At 53.9% G+C, this 21,220-nt stretch overlaps 7 protein-coding genes across 7 annotated transcripts; 3 read left to right on the top strand and 4 right to left on the bottom strand.

Annotated features, from left to right (window-relative positions):
• Positions 1 to 147: 147 nt before the first annotated feature.
• On the top strand, positions 148 to 1,230 carry V2A60_009197 (uncharacterized protein; the record flags this gene model as incomplete). The annotated part of the gene is made up of 4 exons (XM_083260464.1): positions 148 to 199; positions 249 to 405; positions 465 to 1,098; positions 1,165 to 1,230. 4 exons carry the CDS (start codon positions 148 to 150, stop codon positions 1,228 to 1,230), a joined length of 909 nt encoding a protein of 302 aa, XP_083116590.1.
• A 198-nt stretch (positions 1,231 to 1,428) lies between these two features.
• V2A60_009196 (uncharacterized protein) lies at positions 1,429 to 3,291 on the bottom strand (the record flags this gene model as incomplete). Its single annotated transcript, XM_083260463.1, has 1 exon — positions 1,429 to 3,291. The coding sequence occupies one exon, from the start codon at positions 3,289 to 3,291 to the stop codon at positions 1,429 to 1,431; it is 1,863 nt and encodes a 620-aa protein (XP_083116589.1).
• Positions 3,292 to 7,234: 3,943 nt separating this feature from the next.
• Positions 7,235 to 8,756, top strand: V2A60_009195 (RmlC-like cupin domain-containing protein; the record flags this gene model as incomplete). The annotated part of the gene is made up of 2 exons (XM_083260462.1): positions 7,235 to 7,299; positions 7,358 to 8,756. 2 exons carry the CDS (start codon positions 7,235 to 7,237, stop codon positions 8,754 to 8,756), a joined length of 1,464 nt encoding a protein of 487 aa, XP_083116588.1.
• A 2,796-nt stretch (positions 8,757 to 11,552) lies between these two features.
• On the bottom strand, positions 11,553 to 13,473 carry V2A60_009194 (amino acid permease/ SLC12A domain-containing protein; the record flags this gene model as incomplete). The annotated part of the gene is made up of 3 exons (XM_083260461.1): positions 11,553 to 12,148; positions 12,228 to 12,672; positions 12,799 to 13,473. 3 exons carry the CDS (start codon positions 13,471 to 13,473, stop codon positions 11,553 to 11,555), a joined length of 1,716 nt encoding a protein of 571 aa, XP_083116587.1.
• A 369-nt stretch (positions 13,474 to 13,842) lies between these two features.
• Positions 13,843 to 15,534, bottom strand: V2A60_009193 (S53 family peptidase; the record flags this gene model as incomplete). The annotated part of the gene is made up of 1 exon (XM_083260460.1): positions 13,843 to 15,534. One exon carries the CDS (start codon positions 15,532 to 15,534, stop codon positions 13,843 to 13,845), a length of 1,692 nt encoding a protein of 563 aa, XP_083116586.1.
• Positions 15,535 to 16,060: 526 nt separating this feature from the next.
• Positions 16,061 to 16,706, bottom strand: V2A60_009192 (Rieske (2Fe-2S) protein; the record flags this gene model as incomplete). The annotated part of the gene is made up of 2 exons (XM_083260459.1): positions 16,061 to 16,333; positions 16,413 to 16,706. The coding sequence occupies 2 exons, from the start codon at positions 16,704 to 16,706 to the stop codon at positions 16,061 to 16,063; spliced, it is 567 nt and encodes a 188-aa protein (XP_083116585.1).
• Positions 16,707 to 18,366: 1,660 nt separating this feature from the next.
• V2A60_009191 (SNF2 family N-terminal domain-containing protein) lies at positions 18,367 to 21,164 on the top strand (the record flags this gene model as incomplete). The annotated part of the gene is made up of 4 exons (XM_083260458.1): positions 18,367 to 18,868; positions 18,920 to 19,236; positions 19,288 to 20,230; positions 20,284 to 21,164. The coding sequence occupies 4 exons, from the start codon at positions 18,367 to 18,369 to the stop codon at positions 21,162 to 21,164; spliced, it is 2,643 nt and encodes an 880-aa protein (XP_083116584.1).
• Positions 21,165 to 21,220: the final 56 nt, after the last annotated feature.

Here is a 21,220-nt window from a genome sequence, read left to right as displayed (position 1 = left end):
TGCATATAAAGGTTCAGAGCTGCTACAGTCGAGGTTTACATGAACAATTCAATTACACCTTTCTCGGTCCGAAAGACATCTAAAACAGTTCTCATCAACTATATCAGTTCAATTATATTATATATCTAATCAGCACACATCCTCGAAATGGGCCGCCTTCCTCCTGCCGAAAAGCTCCCTCTTGCCATCCGCAAGGACAGTATGTACGCCTCTGCCACCTCAGCTACTATGGTGATTGACCAGCACAGTCCGAGACAACTGGGAGTCCAAGAAGGAGGAAAATGAAAAGGAAATTAGCGACATTCTCGGGGAGAAGTGGACCATTGACATTGACCCCAAGAACATCTATCCCTACGGCACCGATGGCTCCTATGCGAAAGAATCCACTGGTGCTATGATTGCAGAGTAAGACTTTGCGATTGATCATAATCGGAGCGGGAGGCTGATCTTTACTCCTCAAATAGATATGTTCGATGTGCCGTCAGCGGTCTCCGCCGATATATTGACAATCACGGCGACGACGGGAAGCAAGAAATCAACAAGCTCGCGTCCGCCCACTCCCTGATCATGGACCTCGACACGGACAAGAAGATCAGCTACTGCGGCTGCGGCATCACCTCCTCCGGCCAGCTTGCCATCCTGTGGGAGGACGGCAATCTCGCCAGCAACATTGACGAGGTCTTTAGCGAGAGAAAGATCAACACGGCCCTCAACGAGGTGCCCTCCGAGGGCATCAGCTACGAGACGCGCATCGACATCAAGAAGTACTACGAGGCAAAGATTGCCGAGGTCAGCGCCCGGATCAACGCTGTCCTGAAGAGGGACTACGCCCTGGAGCCCGGCTTCGAGGCCGCCTATGCCAAGCTCAGCGGCACCAAGGCCAACTTCAAGGACAACCTCGGCTCCTTTGTCTACCTCTACTACGAGGCCCTTGCCAAGGCGCTCATCCGTTTCAAGTTTGACTCGGACGACATGCTCCAGGAGGGCTTCAACGAGGCTGTCGAGTCGGGAAAGATTGCTTTCCGCATCGTGGACGCTTCGCAGATGAAGGAGACGTACGGCGAGGTCGTCGTGGAAGATGGAGTGCTCTACATCCAGGTACGTAAAATTTTGCGGCCACTGTCTCGACGCCCGTTCCGACGCTAACCTGGTGTTTTGAATTAGACTTCACCGGATTATTATGGCTCCAACATTGACGATGTCGCTAGTAAGCTGGTTGATCAGTTGTAAAATCCACACTGGAGCATTGGACATGCAAGGCCGGGTCATTTACCAGTCCTGATGAGATGTATTGAGCGTTATATAAAACAAGTCCACCACATTATTCCATGCGATCATAAACAAAAGGGTATGAAATTGGCCGGGTAGTACGGCATTTAATTATGTGATGGCAATCCCCTTTGCCACACTTTTTACCAGAGAGCCATTTCACTGCCATCGAATCTGCTTCATGCGCTCCTCTGGATAGTCGATAAACTTTTCTCCGTCCACGAATTGGTAGGTGGCGGCGTCCATGCCCATCATCACCTGCACAAAGCAGTCTTTCGTTGATACCTTGCCCTCGCCGTACCACTTCTCCAAGACGGCCAGCAAGGTGTCCTCGGCCCGCTTCATCTCTGGCGTATCAACCCACAGCTTTTCCCTATCCACCATGGCGCTGTAACCTGGAACAGGGCAAGGAATGGCGACCAGTACGGCGACAATGCTACTCTGTCCTTGGCTCAAGTCCCTTGCTACCAGCATTTTCGTGTTTCCAAACTTTAAAATGCCATCTTGATCTGGCTGTGGCAGCTCTCCTTCATCTGAAATGGTCCTGTCGCCAAAGTTGTTTTCCATAAATTTCGCAGCTGATTGATGGCCGGCAATGATGCCAATCTGCTCATACCGACCCGGATCTGCCTTGGCCCTTTCTTGCATCGCGTGGCGCATCTTTTGAAAGTGGCTCTCGGATTCCCAGAGACGGTGCTCCTCCTTCCTCGTCAGCTTGACACCAAAAGTCTCTTCCAAGTCGCTGGCGTCCTCAAGGTTGGCGGAAGGCTTCAGCGGATCAACCGGGCCGCCAAATAGCAGGTCCGAAAACTGTTGCACATGCTGGGCTGTTTCCCCTTTTGTGTGGGGGGTGATGAGTGTGTAATGCCTGGTATCCTGGCCGACCCAGACTCGCAGAGCGCATCTGTCAAAACCCTTCAAGAATGACATGATCATGCCATGCTTTGTGGACTGCTCAAGAGCCGACGCCATGATGGGAAGGTTCTTTTCCATGTCTCGTTTCGGCCATTGATCCTCAGGGTCGACATTGACGACGATTGCAAGACAGACAATACCGCCGGGGTCTTCCGATGGATCGCGCGCTCGAACGAGCGTGGCGACGGTATTGTTACCATGCGTATCAGGCCCTTCAACTTTGAAGTCAAAAGTTTTCACGTCCTTGTTTCTTTGATCAAACTCACGGCAGACGAGAAACCGTGCACTGTGCGGGTACGGCTCGTCCTCAACGCGGAAAGGCATTTCGCCGGCATCCCAGATTGTGCAACCGGGATATTCAGTCTCCAGGGTTTTGAGCACCGACATGAACATGTGCGAACGGAACATTCGCTGGGGGCCAAGGGGTGGTGTTGCACCATGGTCGTCATCTGAGCTCGTCTTTGGCCCTGGAAGCTCTGTGTCGGCATTTTGGCTAATGAGAGCGAGGCTGGGAATGAGGTTGTGAGGCTTCCATCGGGCCGACAACATGACGGAGCCAATGATTAGATTTATGACGCAGTGCCGAACATTTGACCCTCCTTTGTCCATTGAATCCAGGATGGAAGTGAGCGACCGTTGCGCAAGCTTTGTCTGCGGCGCATCCACGATACGCTTGGGAAGCGCGCCGCCCGCGCCGTCAGATACACTCTTCCATGCCATCGGACTGTCAATCACCAGAGTGTAGGCATACGCGCTGCCGTTGAAACCCTCATCTAGCGTGACAAACGCCTTGGTCGCGACGCAGGGGCTTGAGTTGCTCCCAAATGGACCTGTACCGTCGCGCAAGTCTTCAGTCGTGCCAGCCTTGGCGCATTCCGGGTACTCCATCTCCAAAAAGTCTTTGGCAGTGCTGTTCAGGACCTCGCCAAAGTTCTGGCGAAGTTTTCCGATGCTCCCATTCTCCTTGGCTTGGCCGTAAATGTATTCGATGTACTGGCCCCATACAGGACGGCAGTACCACTCAAGTTCTGATAGTGGTCCTTGTTCATCCAGACGCTTGGCGAGAGCGGTTGCCGGATTCGCAGGCTTTGATGCTCCGCAACCCATGGCGGCGACTATGGCGCGGAGAGCAGCCGAACCAAGCGATACAGGGATTGATGAGGGCGTGTTGGGAAGGCGGCGTCCGATTCCATGTTCAAGGGGGAATTTGGCCGCTTTTATTCGAGATTTACGTTTTCAATTTCGAGTCAATATTCGGAAATACGGCATTTTCCGTCTCTATTGAGTCACACTGCCCGCTCGGTAACTGCCTTATTGGGACAGGGCAAGGCTTCCTGGCGCCAAAATTCCCATCATGGCAACGGCGCCAGTGACTTGAAGAAGAATGGCCGGCGGATACTCTGCCATAAGGCGCTAATGAGGTTCATTTACGGCAACAGCCTCGTTGTCTTCTATTTTCAGCCTCTGCCCGTAGCATACAGCCGCGGTTGCCTAGTTGAAGTCGGCCGTGTTACGCTTTAGAAGTGGAAATCGAAACACCCATAGGACCAACTTGCACATGCCTTTCGGACATTGGTATGACTCAAAGAATGTTCAAAGTTCGTTGACTCGGCTTCTCTTCGTGACGGCATGCCGGAAATGCAAATGCGTTTGGGGGCCTTTTTTGCAATAATATAGCCCTTAAAACACATTAATTAATATTCTGCTGCTTTTGATAGACCCTATGATACTGGAAAATATTTAGAGGCTGGCAAGCTATCAACTCTGCCACCAGCGTGCGAGCAATTCCATGATTAAACGCCTATCCTTGCTTTGCAGCTATTCTGCACAAGATAAAGGGCACCTAGGCGGCATTTCGGGCGGATAATCGGAAAACAAGTGCACATCAAGTTAGCTTCAGTGAGACCGGAGAGACCTCCGAGGGAGCGGAAAGGCTACTTCTGGATTGATTGACGAAGCTTCTAGGGACGATTCATGCATACCAGAAGGCATCTAGAAGCGCGTCTTGTATCGAGTCCTACTTTTTTTTTCCCAAGAATAAAAAATCCCAAAACTAAAAAACCCCAAGAATAAGAGAGGAGATTAATAGTCTCTATCTACCCAAACATCACCCACTGGTTCATTCAACCTATGTGACCGCGAGCCCGACGGTTATCGCTGTATGCTCAGCAACTGGCACAGCTCCTTTCGGCGAACCCATGTCGTCTTCCAACTACGCCGTCAAGGGGCAAGATTTTGCCAAAAAGATCCTTTATCTAGCAATCAACGGCCAAGGTCGTCACGTCATCATGCACTCTCCCCGGACCCTGGCACGTCTTGGATCGGCATATACCCTTTCACTTTTGACAAACTTCTGGGGCCTGGCCTCTTCAACCGATCCGTATATGATGTGCAATCCAAATAGTGTGAAACCTACAAGTACCCGAGCGGCATGTAATTTCGCAGCGGGGGTAAACAAGTCGGTGTGAGTGCGCTCAAGATGTGGCTAGCCGCCAACTTTTTCGCCGCAAGTGCAAGGGCTTCTTCCTCGACAGCCCTCACGATGCCCGTGACCAATGGGCTCAACCCGTTTGCTGAGCCTTTGATCCAGATTGCTTTCAAGATCAATAGTCGAAAGGCACTTGTGACCAAGCCCAAAGTTCAACGCCAATTCTTACCCTATGGTCGCGGCAGTCGCTTTGTAGCGCCAACCCAAGGATGAACAGGGCCACACATTTGTACTGCAATGTGCACCTGCAAATCAGCCGCACGGCCGGGCTGGGACAACAATGCATCAATTCCAGTCGATCAAGTCGGCCCGGGTTTTTCTCGGTGTTTTTCCCTCGTTCCCTTGCTCTATCAGTGCGTTTCGCCCGCCTACGGTTTTCCCTCTGCCGGCATGTTGCCAAAAACTTGGCAATTATCTGCCGACCTGTAGCTTTTCTCGGCACGTCGTATGACCTACGCAATTTTGATAAAGTTACCGCCACATCTCCAGGTATCGTTGGAAGGGCTTCAGACTTTAGTTCTGTCCTCGTATGAGGTCTGTCGTGTTTGAGTCATGTTGACTGAAAGCCACCGTATGATTACATTCGTCTGTAAAGTGATACTTTTCCGAGTGTGTTAGTCGAGACGTGCCATGACATGTATACCTGCGGCAGGTGGCTGAATACTATATGCAGGTGACACCTCATAATCAGCTCTGGCGTATAGGTTCGATAGTCTCCGGTGTGCACAGCTGCAGGCAATTGATGCCACGAAATGCGATCGTATTCCTGCACGAGGCGGACGTATTTACACGAGAACGCTGAAACGCGCAGGGCGCAACTACCGGATGCGTAAAAGCCTCCCGACTCCCGCCTCGCAGACTCATAAAATGCCACAGGGAACGTTTCAACCGAAAGATCATTCGACGCACATTCCTCGTTCACTTTAAGTTCTTTTTAGCTCACTTAGCTCATGCTTTTCCCCGGACAACAGGCTGCAGCGGTCACTAACTCTGTACCCCGACATCACGGTCATGCTTCATTGGCAGCGGCGGCGGCGGCGGCGGCCGCGCCTGCACTGTGGTACTGAAACGGCTTGTGGGAAACACCAGACGTTCTCGTATCTAGCGGATGCTCGTCGAAAGGTATTGGCCGTATGACGTGAAATCTCAAGCTACAATTGGCGCACGTGCTGCAAGGATATCATTGGTTCATAGGCATGCCACGTCGCGAGCATGATATTCAAGGTTAATGTTGAGTTACTAGGAGCTCGCACGGCCGTCTGGGAATTCTGTCAGTTATTCTTTGGTGATAGATTTGGGGGCTTTTCGTGTATCGGGATTGTTGCTACCGATCTCGTACCCTAGCTAGCGCCATTCTATTGAGTCAGGTTCGCCCAAAAGCCCTGCAAGATTGTCCAATAAACTCAGGAGCAGCGGTTGTTGGTGTTGCCAAAGTGTGAGGTCATAGCGCCGGGGTATTTGCAATGCTACTGCCAAGTGCTTGGCAATTGGTGGCCATGATGTTATCACCGCAAGTAAGACATTCGAAGCCCCTTCCAGCCTCCTGGGACGAGCGGTAAGTCGCATTATCACGGCCGATCTGGCCTTGCCATCTCCGCATGAGCGACGGGTCCCATTAATATACCGGGGTTCAGTACCGGAAGGGTGAGCACACAAAGGCAAGTTCGGCTAGACCTCTCTTGGAGAAGCCGGATACACGGCCGCGCGCGTACATACGTTGCCAGCTCATCACACAGCGCCCTTGATGTTTGCAAACTTGACGGACCTGTCTTGGTAACTTGGTGACGTGTATGCACACCGACGGTCCCCCTTACACTCCAGCATCCCCAGCCCACGGCGCGCCGATGCGGATCTGAGACCCTCTTTTCCCTGGCTTTTGCCTAGGAGCATATGCAACGCAATCGGGTGTTCGGCAAGAAGTAGTTAGCTATCTAGTTAGTGGGCGCAGGATGGAGAAGCTAGAGCTCCGTCCGCCCCCAGTTCGCGGTGAAGGAGCGACAGAGGCGCGAGAGCGCATGGATGAAAAACGACTGCAGCTTGGGCCAGCAGATAACTAGGGGGGCAGTGCAAGCAACGAGCTCCTACTGGTAGCAAGCACTCTTTACTCGCGGGACGCATGTGCCGGCGTAGCATCGCCAATTCACGCTACTGCGGTGACGGCCTGTCGCAGGAGGCTCTAGCCTGCTGGTTTTTGCTTGTGCAAAGTATTTGTTAGCTGCCTTGGCTTTGCACGGATGCCGTGGAGCACCGGACTCCAGAATTAGACTGCCCATGCCCACCAATGGTGGTCGACGTAAATCATGTATCGATGATTTGATCACTCCGGAATTAGCGGCCCAGGAAAGCTAGATTCGCCCAGTCCTGGGAACTCGCATGACGATATTGACTCGTGCGAACCTGGCGGCATATTGATGCCGAGCTCTGGCGTCAAAGCACTAGATGGTTGAGGATATTTAAGAGCCGAGGCCATCCTCGCCGCTGTCGTCGAGCTCTTTGCAAGCCCATTTCAAAGGCATTCTCTAGCTCAATCGCGGCCGAAACATCGGATCTACTGCAGCCACAATGATGTTTAGCTTACAGACATTACTACTTTTGTCGTTGACAGGTAGTGCTTACGCTGCGCCACAGTAAGGAAATAAGAACCCCCCCAACGTTTCCTGCACAACAGCGCTGACAGGGGTACAGAATCAAGTATGCCGGGAACCAAGGCCCGATCGCCGGCGTCACACCTGCAGTGACTAGCGTCCAAGCTCCGGTCGGGAGCCTTCGCGGCGATAGCAGCCTTCTCGGTGGCACTGCCAAGATACCGGACGTGACAAAGGACAGCGCCGAGGTCGAGAATCCGAGCCTGGTCAGCGGTCAGGACGAAGACGCCGACCTGGGACTATATCTCGACTTCAACAGCGTGGACAAGCCGGAGCCCTACCGAGGCAGCGGCGGTGCGAGTGCCGACGGCGCACGCACCTACGAGTACGAGAAGCTGAATCCCGATCTCTTTGCGCCTCCCGGCACGGACGCCGGCAGCGTCCCCAACGCCATGTGGCCCATGGGCCTGTCGCACAACCGCTTCGGCACCGGCAAGACGTCGGGCTGGGCGCGCCAGCAAAACGTGGACGTGCTGCCCAGCGCCAGCGCCATGGCCGGCGTGGACATGAAGCTGGCGCCCAACGCGTACCGCGAGCTGCACTGGCACACGGCGGCCGAGTGGGCGCTGGTCATCAAGGGCTGCGTGCGCGTCGCGGCGATCAACGACGAGTCGCAGACCTTCACCGACGACCTGTGCGCGGGCGACGTGTGGTTCTTCCCCGCCGGCGTGCCGCACTCGATCCAGGCCTTTGACCAAGGGGTCGAGTTCCTGCTCGTCTTTGACCAGGGCGACTTTGACGAGAACGGCACGTTCCTCGTGTCGGAGATGTTTGCGCGCACGCCCACGTCGGTGCTGGCCAAGAACTTTGACGCGCCCGTCGACGCCTTCAAGGACATTCCGCAAAAGGAGCTGTACATCTTCAACGGCACGCCGCAGCCCAAGGACATCCAGGAGCAGACCGTGACCGGCCCGGCCGGCGCCGTCGACCCCGCCCACGCCTACACCTACCACTGGTCGCAGCAGATGCCGTTCGAGACGCCCGGGGGCACGGTCAAGATCCTGGACCCCACCACGTTCCCGATCGCGGCCGGCTTCTCCGCCGCCCTCGTGACGGTGCGTCCGGGCGCGATGCGCGAGATGCACTGGCACACCACCTCTGACGAGTGGGACTACTTCCTCCAGGGCTCCGGCCGCGTCACCATCTACAAGGCCCCGGACGCGGGCCGCACCTTTGACTTCACCGCCGGCGACGTCGGGTACATCCCCAAAGCCGGCGCGCACTATGTCGAGAACACGGGCACCGAGGACCTCGTCTTCCTCGAGGTGCTGCTGGCGCCCAAGTTTACCGACATTTCGGTGGCGCAGTGGCTGGCTCTCACGCCGAAGCAGGTCGTCAAGGATCATCTGAACCTGCCCGACTCGCTCCTAGACAAGATCCCCAAGGACAAGACGATCCTCAAGCAGGGCAACGCAAACATGACTGCCGTGGGTCAATAACTACCTACCTAGCAGGGCATTATTAGTTCGGTGATGCTCATTGCATTGCATATGTGGAGCTTTCTGGAGTTGGCTATTTACTTTTCATGACTTTTTCTTTCTTCTACATTTTTAGGCAGGTTTTCTATCTTGGCGGCATAAGTGGTTGCATTGATTTCTAATGACGATGACGCCTTCGCATCACTCCGTGCGGTAGTGTAACCGCATCCATGCTCTATTCGACTAAAATCTAAATCTCATTTATAACACAGTTTTGCACCTTTTTATTTTTGTGACCCAAACCCCTATTTCACCTTGTTCAGATTCTCATGTACGTCAATATGCACCGACAGATGGTTTTTCGCTGCCATCAAACTACCCAGCCCGTCCACATTCATACGTCAACGACGAAAGTATTGCGACAAGGGACGGGAAATTGGCAAATGCAAACACGCCGGGTTCCGCCTCAGCCATCTCTTCAACTGAGTATCCGACGCCGAAAGACTCGCGCAGTTTCTTCTGGGGCAAGAAGCTCAACCCATAGCCAAGCCCGAGGAGGAGCACGGCACCAACTCTCTCGACTCTGACGAAGCAGGCGCAGGTTGTGTGTAGCACGATCCATTGTCAATGTCTCACAGAATGTGATTTTCGAAAAGACAGTTATTGTTATTCGTATCATTTTCAACGTCTGCATAATTCCTATAGAGGCAAAAGACGCCCGCAAGGGCTCTGGAGCCTCATTTTTAATTGCCCGACGACACAGGCCGACGACGGGGACAACTGTCCGTCCTCGGAAAGACAGAGACTTGTTCGTTCTAGAGCAATCTTCATTTGCCCAACTACAGTACCTGCGTCGAATCTCACAGCTACATGCAATGGAACCCAGATTGTAAGGTGCCGTTGTAGCAATTGTATGATCGGATTCCCGCCGACGGGGTGCAGAGCCCTACAGCTTATAGCGAGGAGAAGAGAAGCAGTGTTGCCGACCATGACCTTGGCTCTATATGATTGAATACAGCTCACTCGGCATTTGAAAAATACCAAGGCAACTTGGCTCTTTCATATTGCTTGTGATCTATGGTTGAATGGCAAAAGAAACCATAATTCATGCATATTTGAGTCCCAAACATGAAAGCTGCTGCTCGCCATCAGTCCACGCTATTTGTCCTAGCCGCTTTTCTCGCAAGTTTTATTTTATGCCGAACTAGTCAACTAGTAGGCGGTTGGGTACCCCAGTTCAGCTAAACTGCAAACATTCTATGCTTTAGGACGGTTTCGAGCTAATCTAGTACAAGACGAGTTGCGAGCCGAGAGTCGCGTGAGCCTTTGAGAGATGAAACAACGAGCAGCAGCCTTGGACTGACAGCGAATCCACCATGGCAATTACATCTTGACTGTGTGGTTGCGTGCATCTCAAGACTCGTTCATGCATGTGGCTCTCACTCAATGACACGCATTTTATCCCGAACCGGCATTGCCTGTGTCGTCAACGAACGCGTTCAAGACAATATGAAGCATGCCACCGCCCCTGACGCCTTCACTTTTACCACAGATTCTTCTCATTGGCCCCAGTTCCCACCAGGCCCGCGATGTCATCATAGAAAACTCGTCGATTCATGGCCGTTTCATCCTACCACTGTCGATTAATTTCATCAGAGAGTTTTTTTTTTTTCAGAAATGGCATTGTTCTATAGTACGTTGTGTATGGCGGATACTTGTCCTAGCTGCGCCGTGGGCTTTGGTGGTGGCCTCAGCCATCTCGTGCTGCTGGGTTCTGCTTCCTATATATTTGCTTTTTCGTTTTGAAATGGTCAACCGGCAATGCGGCACCATCTTGTTCGTATACAAGCCTTACTTTGCTCGTTTTTACTGGCTGCGCGGTGAAAATAGATCTCAGCCCTGTCCTGTCCCGAAATCAGGCTACTTAGCTTCAAACCAGCCCTGTTACAGCCAATTGTGACCCTACGCTATACTGGTTACGATGCAAGATCTTGTTCTAGACCCTTTATTTGATTTTTCTTCCTCGCCGCCTCAGCTCGGAACGACTGGTGTGCCAATAGGACTGCGCGAAAATGGATCGACTTATATAGCTGTAGCGCCAAGCAGTCTTCCCATCGCAGTCGCTTCCTATTGTTCATCTTTGCACCATCTACAGTTACTAAGCTCTTTATCACGATCCACATCATGTTACGTCTTGGTGCCATATTTCTCGGTGCTTTTATAGCAGCTGCTACGTCGTCGAGTCTCGCGATGGTCTGTGGACAACTTGGGTGGTGCTGTCGCTGTCCCGGTCTTCTCTTCTAACGGTACTGCCATGTTTAGGGAGACCGATATAGTGATCACGATTGTCAGACAATACAGATCAAGCCTTTTCGAACTATATCTGAAGGAGACTGTGTTGAATTGGATAATATTGGGTACGAGTTAGTCCATGGTCGCTGGAAACACCGCGTCTCTAACTTGCCACGCTCCGGACAGCTCTTTCAGTATTCAATGGCCGCAATGGGTCTGTTACACGTACAAGTACGCAGCTCATACGCGCACCTCCTTTTATGCTATCAGAATTTAATTGTCTGCTCAACAGTGATCACGGGTGCAAAGGCGACGTCAGCACGTATTCGAACTCTGAACTTGCCTGTCACGACACCAGCACTGCGGCCTGGAATACGTCAAGGTCTCTACAATGTGCGATTCACGACTAATTTAACGAATTATCATACCACGGCGTTGTGAGGCAGGAGCGATTCAATTTATTCTTCTTCTTTTTGACCACTGAGCATGTAATGGCAACTATGGCGTGCATTGTTCCACTGCATATTAACCCCAGAGCACGTTAAGGCGGCGCCATCCCCTCGGACGTGGCGGCAGATCCTCCGGCTCCCTCCGCGCCATCTCCAGAAAGTCCCGAATCGGCATCTCCTCGAGCGGCACCAGCTTCGTCCCGCGCCAGAGCTTGTACCCAAAATACAGAATGAAGATGAGCGGGATGTTAAAGTACGCCGAGACGAAGCCCTGCGGGCTCCATTGACCGTCAATAAACACATAGAAACCGCCCGTGAGTAAAAGGACGATAAAGAACACGAGAGCGAGCCAGGCTCCATAGGGCTGCAGAGGTCCTTTCCACGGCAGCTCGTCACGGCTGATTCCTTGCTTCTGGCAGCCGTAGTAGAAGCGCAGGTAGACGAGCTCGATGTTGATCCAGTGCACAAGGGACGCCGCGGAGACGAGGTCCTGGAACCAGCCGAAAACAACGGCCGCGCCCGAGGACAGCGTCATGAATCCGAGCAGCATAAACGAGCCGACGGCAGACACCGATATCCAGGGCACGCCGAAGCGGTTCGTCTTGACGAAGAACTTCGGCGCGTGGCCTTCCAGTGCCAAACCGTACAACGTACGTGTGCCTACCAGCATGGCTACAGGAAGAAGATATGTTAGAGATGACACTCCCGTTCAGAGACTCCGGGAAAGAGGCTTTGCCCTGAAAGAACGTACCCGAGTTTCCAGCACTCCAGGCACTCGTCACCACCACGGCATTGATGATGGACGGCGCGGCTTTGATGCCCGCGTTGATGGCCGCAATGGCAAAGGGCGACGCGCCGGCGTCACCCGACCGTGCCGTCAGCGCCTTGTCATCGGACCGGACGACGAGGCCGATGCAGAAGATGGTGACCATGTAGAGGATCATGATGCGCCAAAAGACGCGCCTCGCCGCCTTGGGGATGTTGTAGCGCGGATTCTGCGTCTCAGCACCCGCGACCGACAGGTTCTCGACGTTGGAAAAGGCATAGGCCGCGCTGACGAGCACGCGCCAGAAGCCGACGAAGCGGCCCCAGGCGCCGGGGATCTGCAGGTACTGCACGAACGGTCCGGGGTCGCTCCAATACTTGAAGCCGATGACCTCGCCTTGGGGACCCGCACCGGCGGTGATGCATATACTCTGTCCGCGAAAAGATGCGTTAGCAGCGAAAAGGTCCCCGGGGGGGGGGGGGGGGGGGGCCGAAAAATTGCAAGTAATAGAAGGGGGTAGAGAAGGAAAAGAAGAAGAAGGAAGGGACTACCGTACCATGATATTCACGCCCAGTATCAGCGCAATCTTGAGCAGCGCAAACACAAACTCCAGCTCGCCGTACACGCCCACGAGCAAAAAGTTGCTCAGCACCAGCAGGCCGCCGAGGAGCGCGATCCAGACGGCGTGGCTGACGGCGTGCGACCAGTAGTCGACGATGACGGCGCACGCCGCCATCTCGGCGGGCAGCAGGACGGCGTTTGCGTAGACGCTGTTCCAGCCCTGCGCAAACGCCAGCGCCGGGTCCAGGAAGTGCTCGGCGTGGCGGACGACGCCGCCCGACAGCGGGACGAGCGCGCTCATCTCGGCGACGGAGAAGACGACGGCGCAGACGAGCGCGCCGACGACGGCGTAGCCGAGGAGCACGCCGAGCGGCCCGCCGCTGGCCAGCGCCCGGCCCGTCGCGAGGAACAGGCCCGTGCCAATGGTGCCGGCCAGGGCAATCATCTGGATGTGGCGCTGGCGCAGCCCGCGCTTGGTGTGCGCCAGCTCGGCAAAGGCGCCAAGGACCTTGGGGTTGGGGTCGCGCTTCCGGCCACCGTCATCATCGCCGCCGCCGCCATCATCGCGTGAGTGGTTTGTGATCCTCTCGCCGACGGCAGGTGCCGGCATGATGGCGATGCTCGACTCCAAGTCACCTGGCTGCGTGGTGGTAGTAGTCCTGTCCTTCATGATGTTATGGGTGCCCGCACCTCAAGTACTGGGCACGCTGCTACCGCCGAAATTCTTGTGGCTAGGTATAATGGGGCAACATTCAATATCTATAGCAAACCATCATCTTTCAGATAGGAACATTTCCTCCGTTCGATACGTCCGAGGTATTTGAGTCAGGACTACTGCCTGCAAGCGGCCTATATCGGAGATCTCCCCGCATAATGGTTGCGTGGGGGTGACATTGACCTTGGCCAGGTTTGAGACAGGACCAAAGGAAATCGGGAAGATTACGGATATCACTATGATTCATACTATTATTCACATTAATGATTTTGATTATTTATCTATTTATTTATTTATATAGTTATTTTTATTCATTTTTTCCGCTTACAAAAGTGCCTTGAGCTTGGCAAAGTCGGGGACACCAAGACCAGTAGCAGCATCCCAACCCGCAACGGCAGGGAAAGCAGGCTTCGTCTTGCACACGTTGTTTTGTCCCTTGGCAATATCACGGAAGCCAGCCCTGCCCGTCTTGTAGAGCCATGGGTTCAAGAATCCAAGAGGCTTCTTGCCCTTAGACACGAGGTAGTCGTTCAGAAGGGCAATGATGGAAGCAGTGGTGGGAGTAGAGGCACTGGTGCCACCGCTCCAGCTCTGCCTGTTACCCCTGAAGATGGGATAGTTGGTGTAGAGGGCTGCAACATCGGGGAAGGCACGGCCAGATGCGTTGAAGGATGCCCTAGTCTGGTTATCGAGCTTTGCAACATAGCTCTTGACATCGGCAGCCTGGTATGCGGGAGTGGAGAAGTGGTTGGAGAAGCCGCCACCACCGTCCCTGAAAGCTTGCTCGTTAGAGCCATAACTGGTAGTCCCGCCAACGACCGTGATCCAGGGGCAGCTGGCAGGGAACGAGGGTTGGTAGGTGATCTTGTCGCCCTGGCAGGCACTGTTGCCTCCAGCGCCCGAGTCACCGGAGGCAGTAAGAATGCTGACACCGCGAGCGGCGAGCTTCAGGAATTGCTCGCAAACGGTATCGGCGTAGTCCGTCGGGACCGTGGGCTCATCGTCACCATAGGAGATGGAGTATGTTCGAGAAGGATGTTCCAGAGCCAAGGTGTACTGAAGCCAGTCAAGGTAGGGCTCGTTTTGCTCACCGCCAGGTCCAGTGGTTGGCGGACTACCACCGGTAGAATAGAAGACGGTCTCAATAGGATGGACCAAAGCGACAGAAATTTGAACATCCAGATCCGCTTCGCCTACGCCACCCGGTTGGCTAGGCCCGTTATTGATGGTCTCAACCCTGAAACTAGTGTTCGAGGGAATGTCGCTATCATACTTCTTCAGATAGTTGCTAAGGCTGATCGGGTCGGGCACCTCTCCCAAGAAGCCGGTGATGCCGAATGTAGTTTTGCCGCTGGAGGCATTGTACCCGTGAATGTTGTAGTTTTGGCGAAGGCACTTGGTTGATGAGCCTTCCCGGTCACAGACATCGTCTGCGCGAGCCTGGATGGCAGAAGGGGTATAATCGTCTAGGATCATGTTCCTGGTGCTGAGGCCAAGGTCGGAAAAAAGGGTGGTGGGCTGGATCATGTCGATGGCACCATGAACGTATTGGGGCAGACTGTAGCTGGTAGTGCGCACAGTTTCGCGGCCCGTGGCGACTTGAGTGTACACGCCATAGTCGGTGTTGAGCATCTTTTGGGCCTGGTCAACGCTGACGGAGACGGTTACGAAGCCGCTATCGATTTGACCAGCATCAACGCCATGGGATGAGAGCCACTTGTAGACCGAGTCAACGGTTTCTCTGGTAGGGGCAGTGAGAGCATCGATCTCAGCCTTGGTGAGGTGCTTGCCATAGTCGGGGTGGTCAGGGTCACTGATCTCAAGAGTTCGCTTCGCCAGCTGGTCGAGGTTCTCCTCCTTGAGACGGATGTAGAGGTTCAGTTTCTGGTCCGGGGGCGCGGCGGCCTGGAGCGACCAGCCTTCGGGAACAGAGTCAAGCGACTGTTTGGAGACGAACTGAGCCAGTGGAGAGGCGGCAGCCAAGGTGGCCACGAGGACGGGGAGAAGGAGAGCCATTGCAACCGGCTTCAAAGAGGCAGCTGGATTGCGTGACAGCTTCAGAGACAACGATTGATGGGAGATTAGAGGAGCGGACGTCGACGAAGAATGGCGGGGAGAATCTGTGCTTTTGAATATTTGCATCTACCAGTACTGACAGGAGCTGTTGAGTCGAGGCGTCGAGGCATGATGCAATACAAGGGCGGGCCAAGGTCGCATCCGACACCACCGCGAGCGAAGCGTATTAGCCAACTCGCAGAGAAGCACTTGCCTAATACAGAAGGCAGACAAAGCAGTTAAGTGGGTTGACTGCTTTGCGAGTGGAACTAGTAACGCAAGCCGGACAGGAACTTCTGTTTTATAGTTAATCATATGGAGGGCTGCCCCAATTCACGAAATGGGTGGCGATCTCATTGTGGAACTTGATTGTCTCATCGTGCTTCTCGCGCCATTTGGAAAGTGGAGAGCGCAGGAGCCGACCGACCACGTTATCTGCGACGATTGACGTGAGGGAGAATGAGGAGCTTGGGGGCTTTGAACCTTTTTAGCCCATTTTCTGTCGGCGCCGCACCCACACGGTCTGGCCATGATCAAGGGGCCCGTCGGTCAGAGTGCCGGACCAAGGAATGCCCTGTATATCCCGGAGCTGGACTTCCCAGACAGGAAGCTTGTAAAGACCACGGTCCGACTGACCAGTAAAGATGTCAAAGGACCATCCATGTTTCGGGCAGGTGAGACCGGCACTGAGGACGACGCCAAAGTCCTCAATGTCAAAGGGCGTTCCATTGGACAACGGGTACGCGTTGTGCGGGCATTGCTATGGGTCCGGGCAGTAAGACAGGCGACGTTAGCAGCGCGCCGCAGGAATTCGAGTCTGCTTTGGCAGCATAACTCACATGGTCGAGAGCGTGCACCTTGCCGCGGTAGCGAAACACGACGACCTGATCCTTCAGGTCTTGGCCCTCGCTCGGGGACGTCGCCGCGCCGGCCGGAATGGCAATCTCGGTCACCTGGGAAGGATCCGTCTTGGGCACGAGGAAGATGCGGCAGCCGGGCTGGCTCTTCTTGGCGTTGCAAGTCCGGGACTGGATGAGATTGCCATCGTCGACGCCAACGTCGGGGAACTGCGCAAGGGGGCCCACAGGAACCCATTGCGCCTCCGGCCTCATCAGGGGCCTAAAGTAGCTCATTGCTTGGGGTAGCAATAGGTGGTGCCTGCTCTGCTGTTGGAGAACAAAGGAGGGGAGAATGGAGGAAGAGATTGCCGTCAGTTGCCTGTTGTGGCCGGATATTTCTGGTTCCCATTACTCTTGAGAACCACAAACGCCCCCACAGCGGTGTGCGAGTGGCTAACGTTGAAGGCCACCGATTGACCTTCGGGTTGTCGGGAAATTTATAAAAAAATTCTCTGCAGCTGATGAGGGTCATCAATATTACTGACTGTCCAGTGATCTTGGTCACAGTCCTGTGGATAATAAAACGGCGAGTGCCCATACCCAGGTCTCACCCGTCCAAGCCATCCAGCCATCATAGCAGGGGTCTGTAGTAGATACTAGACAGCGACGGAGGATCCTTGACAGCGACGGGTAGGGATTGCTCGTTCAAGCGTTCGGTATTTCTCATTGTTCTCGAAACGGTACTTGCATTACTGGAGCAATAGAGATCTGCTTGAATGACTAGCCGGTATGTGAATTGGCTAGGCAGTAACGTGCGAGGCCAGCTGGCTCCAGGATTTAGAATGCACATCATTAATCAACTAATAGTAGTTAATCGCCAAGGCTCTCAACCTTGACGGTCGTATTCGGGACACACTCGGTAGTAACTGGAGTGAACTCAATTGGTCAAGGATCTAAGTACTTATCAGTTCTCAGCTTCATCACTTGGACAACATACGGCACTACAGATGAGTACTATTTTTGCCAATTGAAAAAAGAAATTATTCTCATGACGCTGAGGTGCGGCATCTACTAGAAAGGAGAAAATTGCACAATCTTGTTATTCAGTCCCACACAGTAACTCAGTACATGGCGACCTTCCTTGATACTGCCTCGGCGCTTTCCGTCACCATCTCCATCCTGACGTTCCGCAGCTACACCATTTATGCGAATTGAAATGTAATCTCGTGAAATATATTTTCACATTATATTTGTGTGTACCTGGAAGAATTTCAGCGCTGATTTCTTGGCATACGGCCACGAAGCCGATGCACGGTTGGGTATAGGGTACGTGTCGATCAGCTAGCCCGCTCCACGATGTACTTGATCATGATTCAAAGTTCCCATCGTCTTCGTGGAATCGGTGCTAGGCAGCAAGCGGCGCCCGAGATAGAATCTAAATAGCCCGAGACGTTACTCGATTCCGTCATACAAATGATCTGTTCTGCGATTTAAATCACCGCTTCCCTGCCCAACCCCTTGCTATCCTCCTCACAGCGCACTCTTCATCACTTTATTTACACGTGACTTCGCGCACACTTTACGTCGCGTCGCGTTCCAGTCACTGTGGGTGGCAAGGTCTGGGCCAGTTTCAACATCATACATTCTTGTGTTCACCGTCAGCTATATCGTCGCAATTTTTGGGGCCTTGTACTATAAATATTGACAATTCGCCTAATTGCACGTGCTACTGCAATTGACTGGTTATTCTTCACTTTGCTCTGAGCTCCGGCCGCAAGGGTGAAGACAATTTGAAGCGTAATTCACGAGCCTGCTAGCCCCAACTCGGTGTTCGGCGTCGACACAAGCTTGGTTCAGTGAATCGACCTTCTACTGACAAAAGGCTCTCAATTGATGCCGGAAGCGCTTTTTGTCGAAGGCCCTTAGCAATACCAGCGAATATTACCAAAAAACCATGGACGAGGGCTCATCTTCCGACGCCGAGTCCATAATGTCCAAAGCGAAAGACGGCTCTAGCCCTGCCAGCTCGCCGCCGCCAGACCGCTCTCCAAAAACCGAAATGATCAACGAGGATGAGCTCGAAAAGGTGGAAGAGCAGGCTCGCGTCGCGAACAACTTGGCCGAAGAAAAGCGCCGCCAGGCCGTCGCCCGCAAGCGTAGAACGAAAAAGGCTGTGACCAAGGCAGAGCGCGAAGCCCAGGCCAGGCAGCTTGACGAGCTTCTTATGAAGAGCGCGGCGTTCAGCGACATCTTGACCAAAAAAACACAAGTATTGGGGCGTGTTGGAAGTGGTCTAGACGGGCAGACACTGGGCGAACATGATTTGCAGATGGCGGAGCAGCCAAAGTGCATGGTTGGCGGCACCATGCGTGATTACCAACTAGAAGGACTTACGTGGATGTTTGAGATTTGCTCGCAGGGCATGAGCGGAATTCTTGCTGACGAAATGGGGCTCGGTAAACTGTGATCTTATACCTTGGAAATCACACGGGCTAACAAGATTCCAGGAAAAACTGTGCAGACCATAGCACTAATAGCCTTATTGCGAGAACAGGAGAATTACCTCGGACCTCACCTTATTGTCGCACCTCTGAGCACACTGTCGAATTGGATGGACGAATTCGAGAAATGGACCCCATCCATCCCCGTGATAATGTACCACGGAAAGCCTGATCAGCGTCAGGAAATCTTTTCCAAGAAGATCATGAAGCACTTGCAAGCTGGCCGTCCCACTGAAAAGTTTCCAGTGGTCTGCACCTCATATGAGATGGTTCTTCAAGACAAATCATTCCTGTCGCGTATCAACTGGGAATTTATCATAATTGTAAGTGTGTAGCATTACAATGCGACGAACTCCCACTAATAGTATGAATAGGATGAAGGACATCGCATGAAAAATTCCGACGCCAAGCTTTTCCAGGAATTGCGCCAATTTACTTCTGCTACTCGTCTGCTCATTACCGGTACACCATTGCAAAACAATCTCAAAGAGCTCTGGTCCCTACTGCACTTTTTGCTTCCCAACATTTTTACCGACTGGGATTCATTTGAATCATGGTTCGATTTTTCTGGGCTTGAGGATGAAGAGGGAACCCAGGAATTCATTCAAGACGAAATGAAGCAAGACTTGGTCAAAAAGATGCATCTCATTCTGCAGCCTCTGCTACTCCGCCGTATCAAGCAGGACGTCGCCGCATATCTCCCTCAGAAGCGTGAGTACGTACTTTTCGCGCCAATGACCAAGGAACAGACGGACTTGTACAATGTCTTCAGCAACAAGAAAGTGGATGCGCGCGAATTTCTCCAGAGCAAGGTGGAAAAGCAAATCATGTCGGCAAAGCCAGCACCCCGAAAGACAAAGACCAACGGCAAGCAAAATAAGATTTCGCTCCCGGTCCGAGAGAGCCCTAGAAGTAAGCGATCAGAGGACACCAAGACAGAGTCGCCAGCAGTACCGAATGCCTTTACTAGAATGATGGGCAAATCGACTCGCCAAATGCCTGCCAAGTCAAAACAAGAGACTCTTGTCACGCCAACGAAGAGCGGCTCGAAGCGCAAAAGCCAAGCTGCTGTGGCAGCAGATCCCGAGCCGAAAAGTGCAAGGTCTAGCCGCGGTTCTACTCCAGCGTCTACGCGCGGTCGCCCTCGAAAGGCGCAGACATACAGGGACGCCGACTCGGAAGACGACGACGACCTCTCCGACGCCGAATTCGAAGCAAAACTCGTTCAAGAGATGGGAAGCACCGAAGATTCCGGCGCAGAGCCCGACTCGAGATCAGCCGAGGAAATCGAGCGCGCCCAGACGCTCGAGCTAGCCAGTACGTACAACACAGCCATGACTTTTCGACCAGCTGCTGACCTTGCTGCCCAGAAAAGCAAATCGCCGCCAAAAGACTGGGGAATACCCTCGCTCAACATCGTCTTGTCTGCAACTCCCCCCATAACTTCTATAACCCCTGGGCCATCGCCACCGAAACTCCGGTGGACGAGTCCATCGTCACGGCGTCTGGCAAGATGCTGCTCCTCGACCGGCTGCTGCGACACCTGCTCACCCGGGATCACAAGGTGCTCATCTTTTCGCAGTTTGCGATGCAGCTCGACATCCTCGAGGACTACTGCCGCGAGCTGCGCGGCTGGAACGTGTGCCGCATCGACGGCGGCGTGTCGCAGCAGTCGCGGCGCGAGCAGATCCACCAGTTCAACACGGACCCGGCGCACCGGCTGTTCCTGCTTTCCACCCGCGCCGGCGGGCAGGGCATCAACCTCGCCAGCGCCGACACCGTCGTCCTGTTCGACTCCGACTTCAACCCGCAGCAGGACCTGCAGGCGCAGGACCGCTGCCACCGCATCGGCCAGCTGCGGCCCGTCATCGTCTACCGCCTCGCCACGCGCGGCACCGTCGAGGAGGAGCTGCTGCTCGCCGCCGACGCCAAGCGCCGCCTCGAGAAGCTCGTCATCCGCAAGGGCGGCTTCAAGACCATGGGCCAGAAGAGGGACGGGGCCGCCGCCGCCGCCGCCGCCGGCCTCGACGAAAAGGCGCTCGAGCAGCTGCTCCTCAAGGACGGCCAGGTCTTCGAGACCACGGGCGGCGAGGACATCCTCAGCGAGGCCGACCTCGGCGTGCTGTGTGACCGCAGCGATGCCGCCTACGAGAAGGCGGCCAGCGGCGAGGCGGCCGCGGCCGAAGGCTACTGCGTCGTCGAGACGGGTACGGACTCGATCAAGATGAACTTTAAGGGTAGCAAGGAATAAAGGTGTTTCGAATAATCTAGCGAAAAAGAAATGAAGGAAACGATTTGGGAGAAAAG

This window comes from Cordyceps javanica, chromosome 6 (assembly GCF_051103115.1).
Source record: "Cordyceps javanica chromosome 6, complete sequence".
Lineage (NCBI taxonomy): Eukaryota > Fungi > Ascomycota > Sordariomycetes > Hypocreales > Cordycipitaceae > Cordyceps > Cordyceps javanica.
This window is presented reverse-complemented; position numbering and strand designations above follow the sequence as displayed.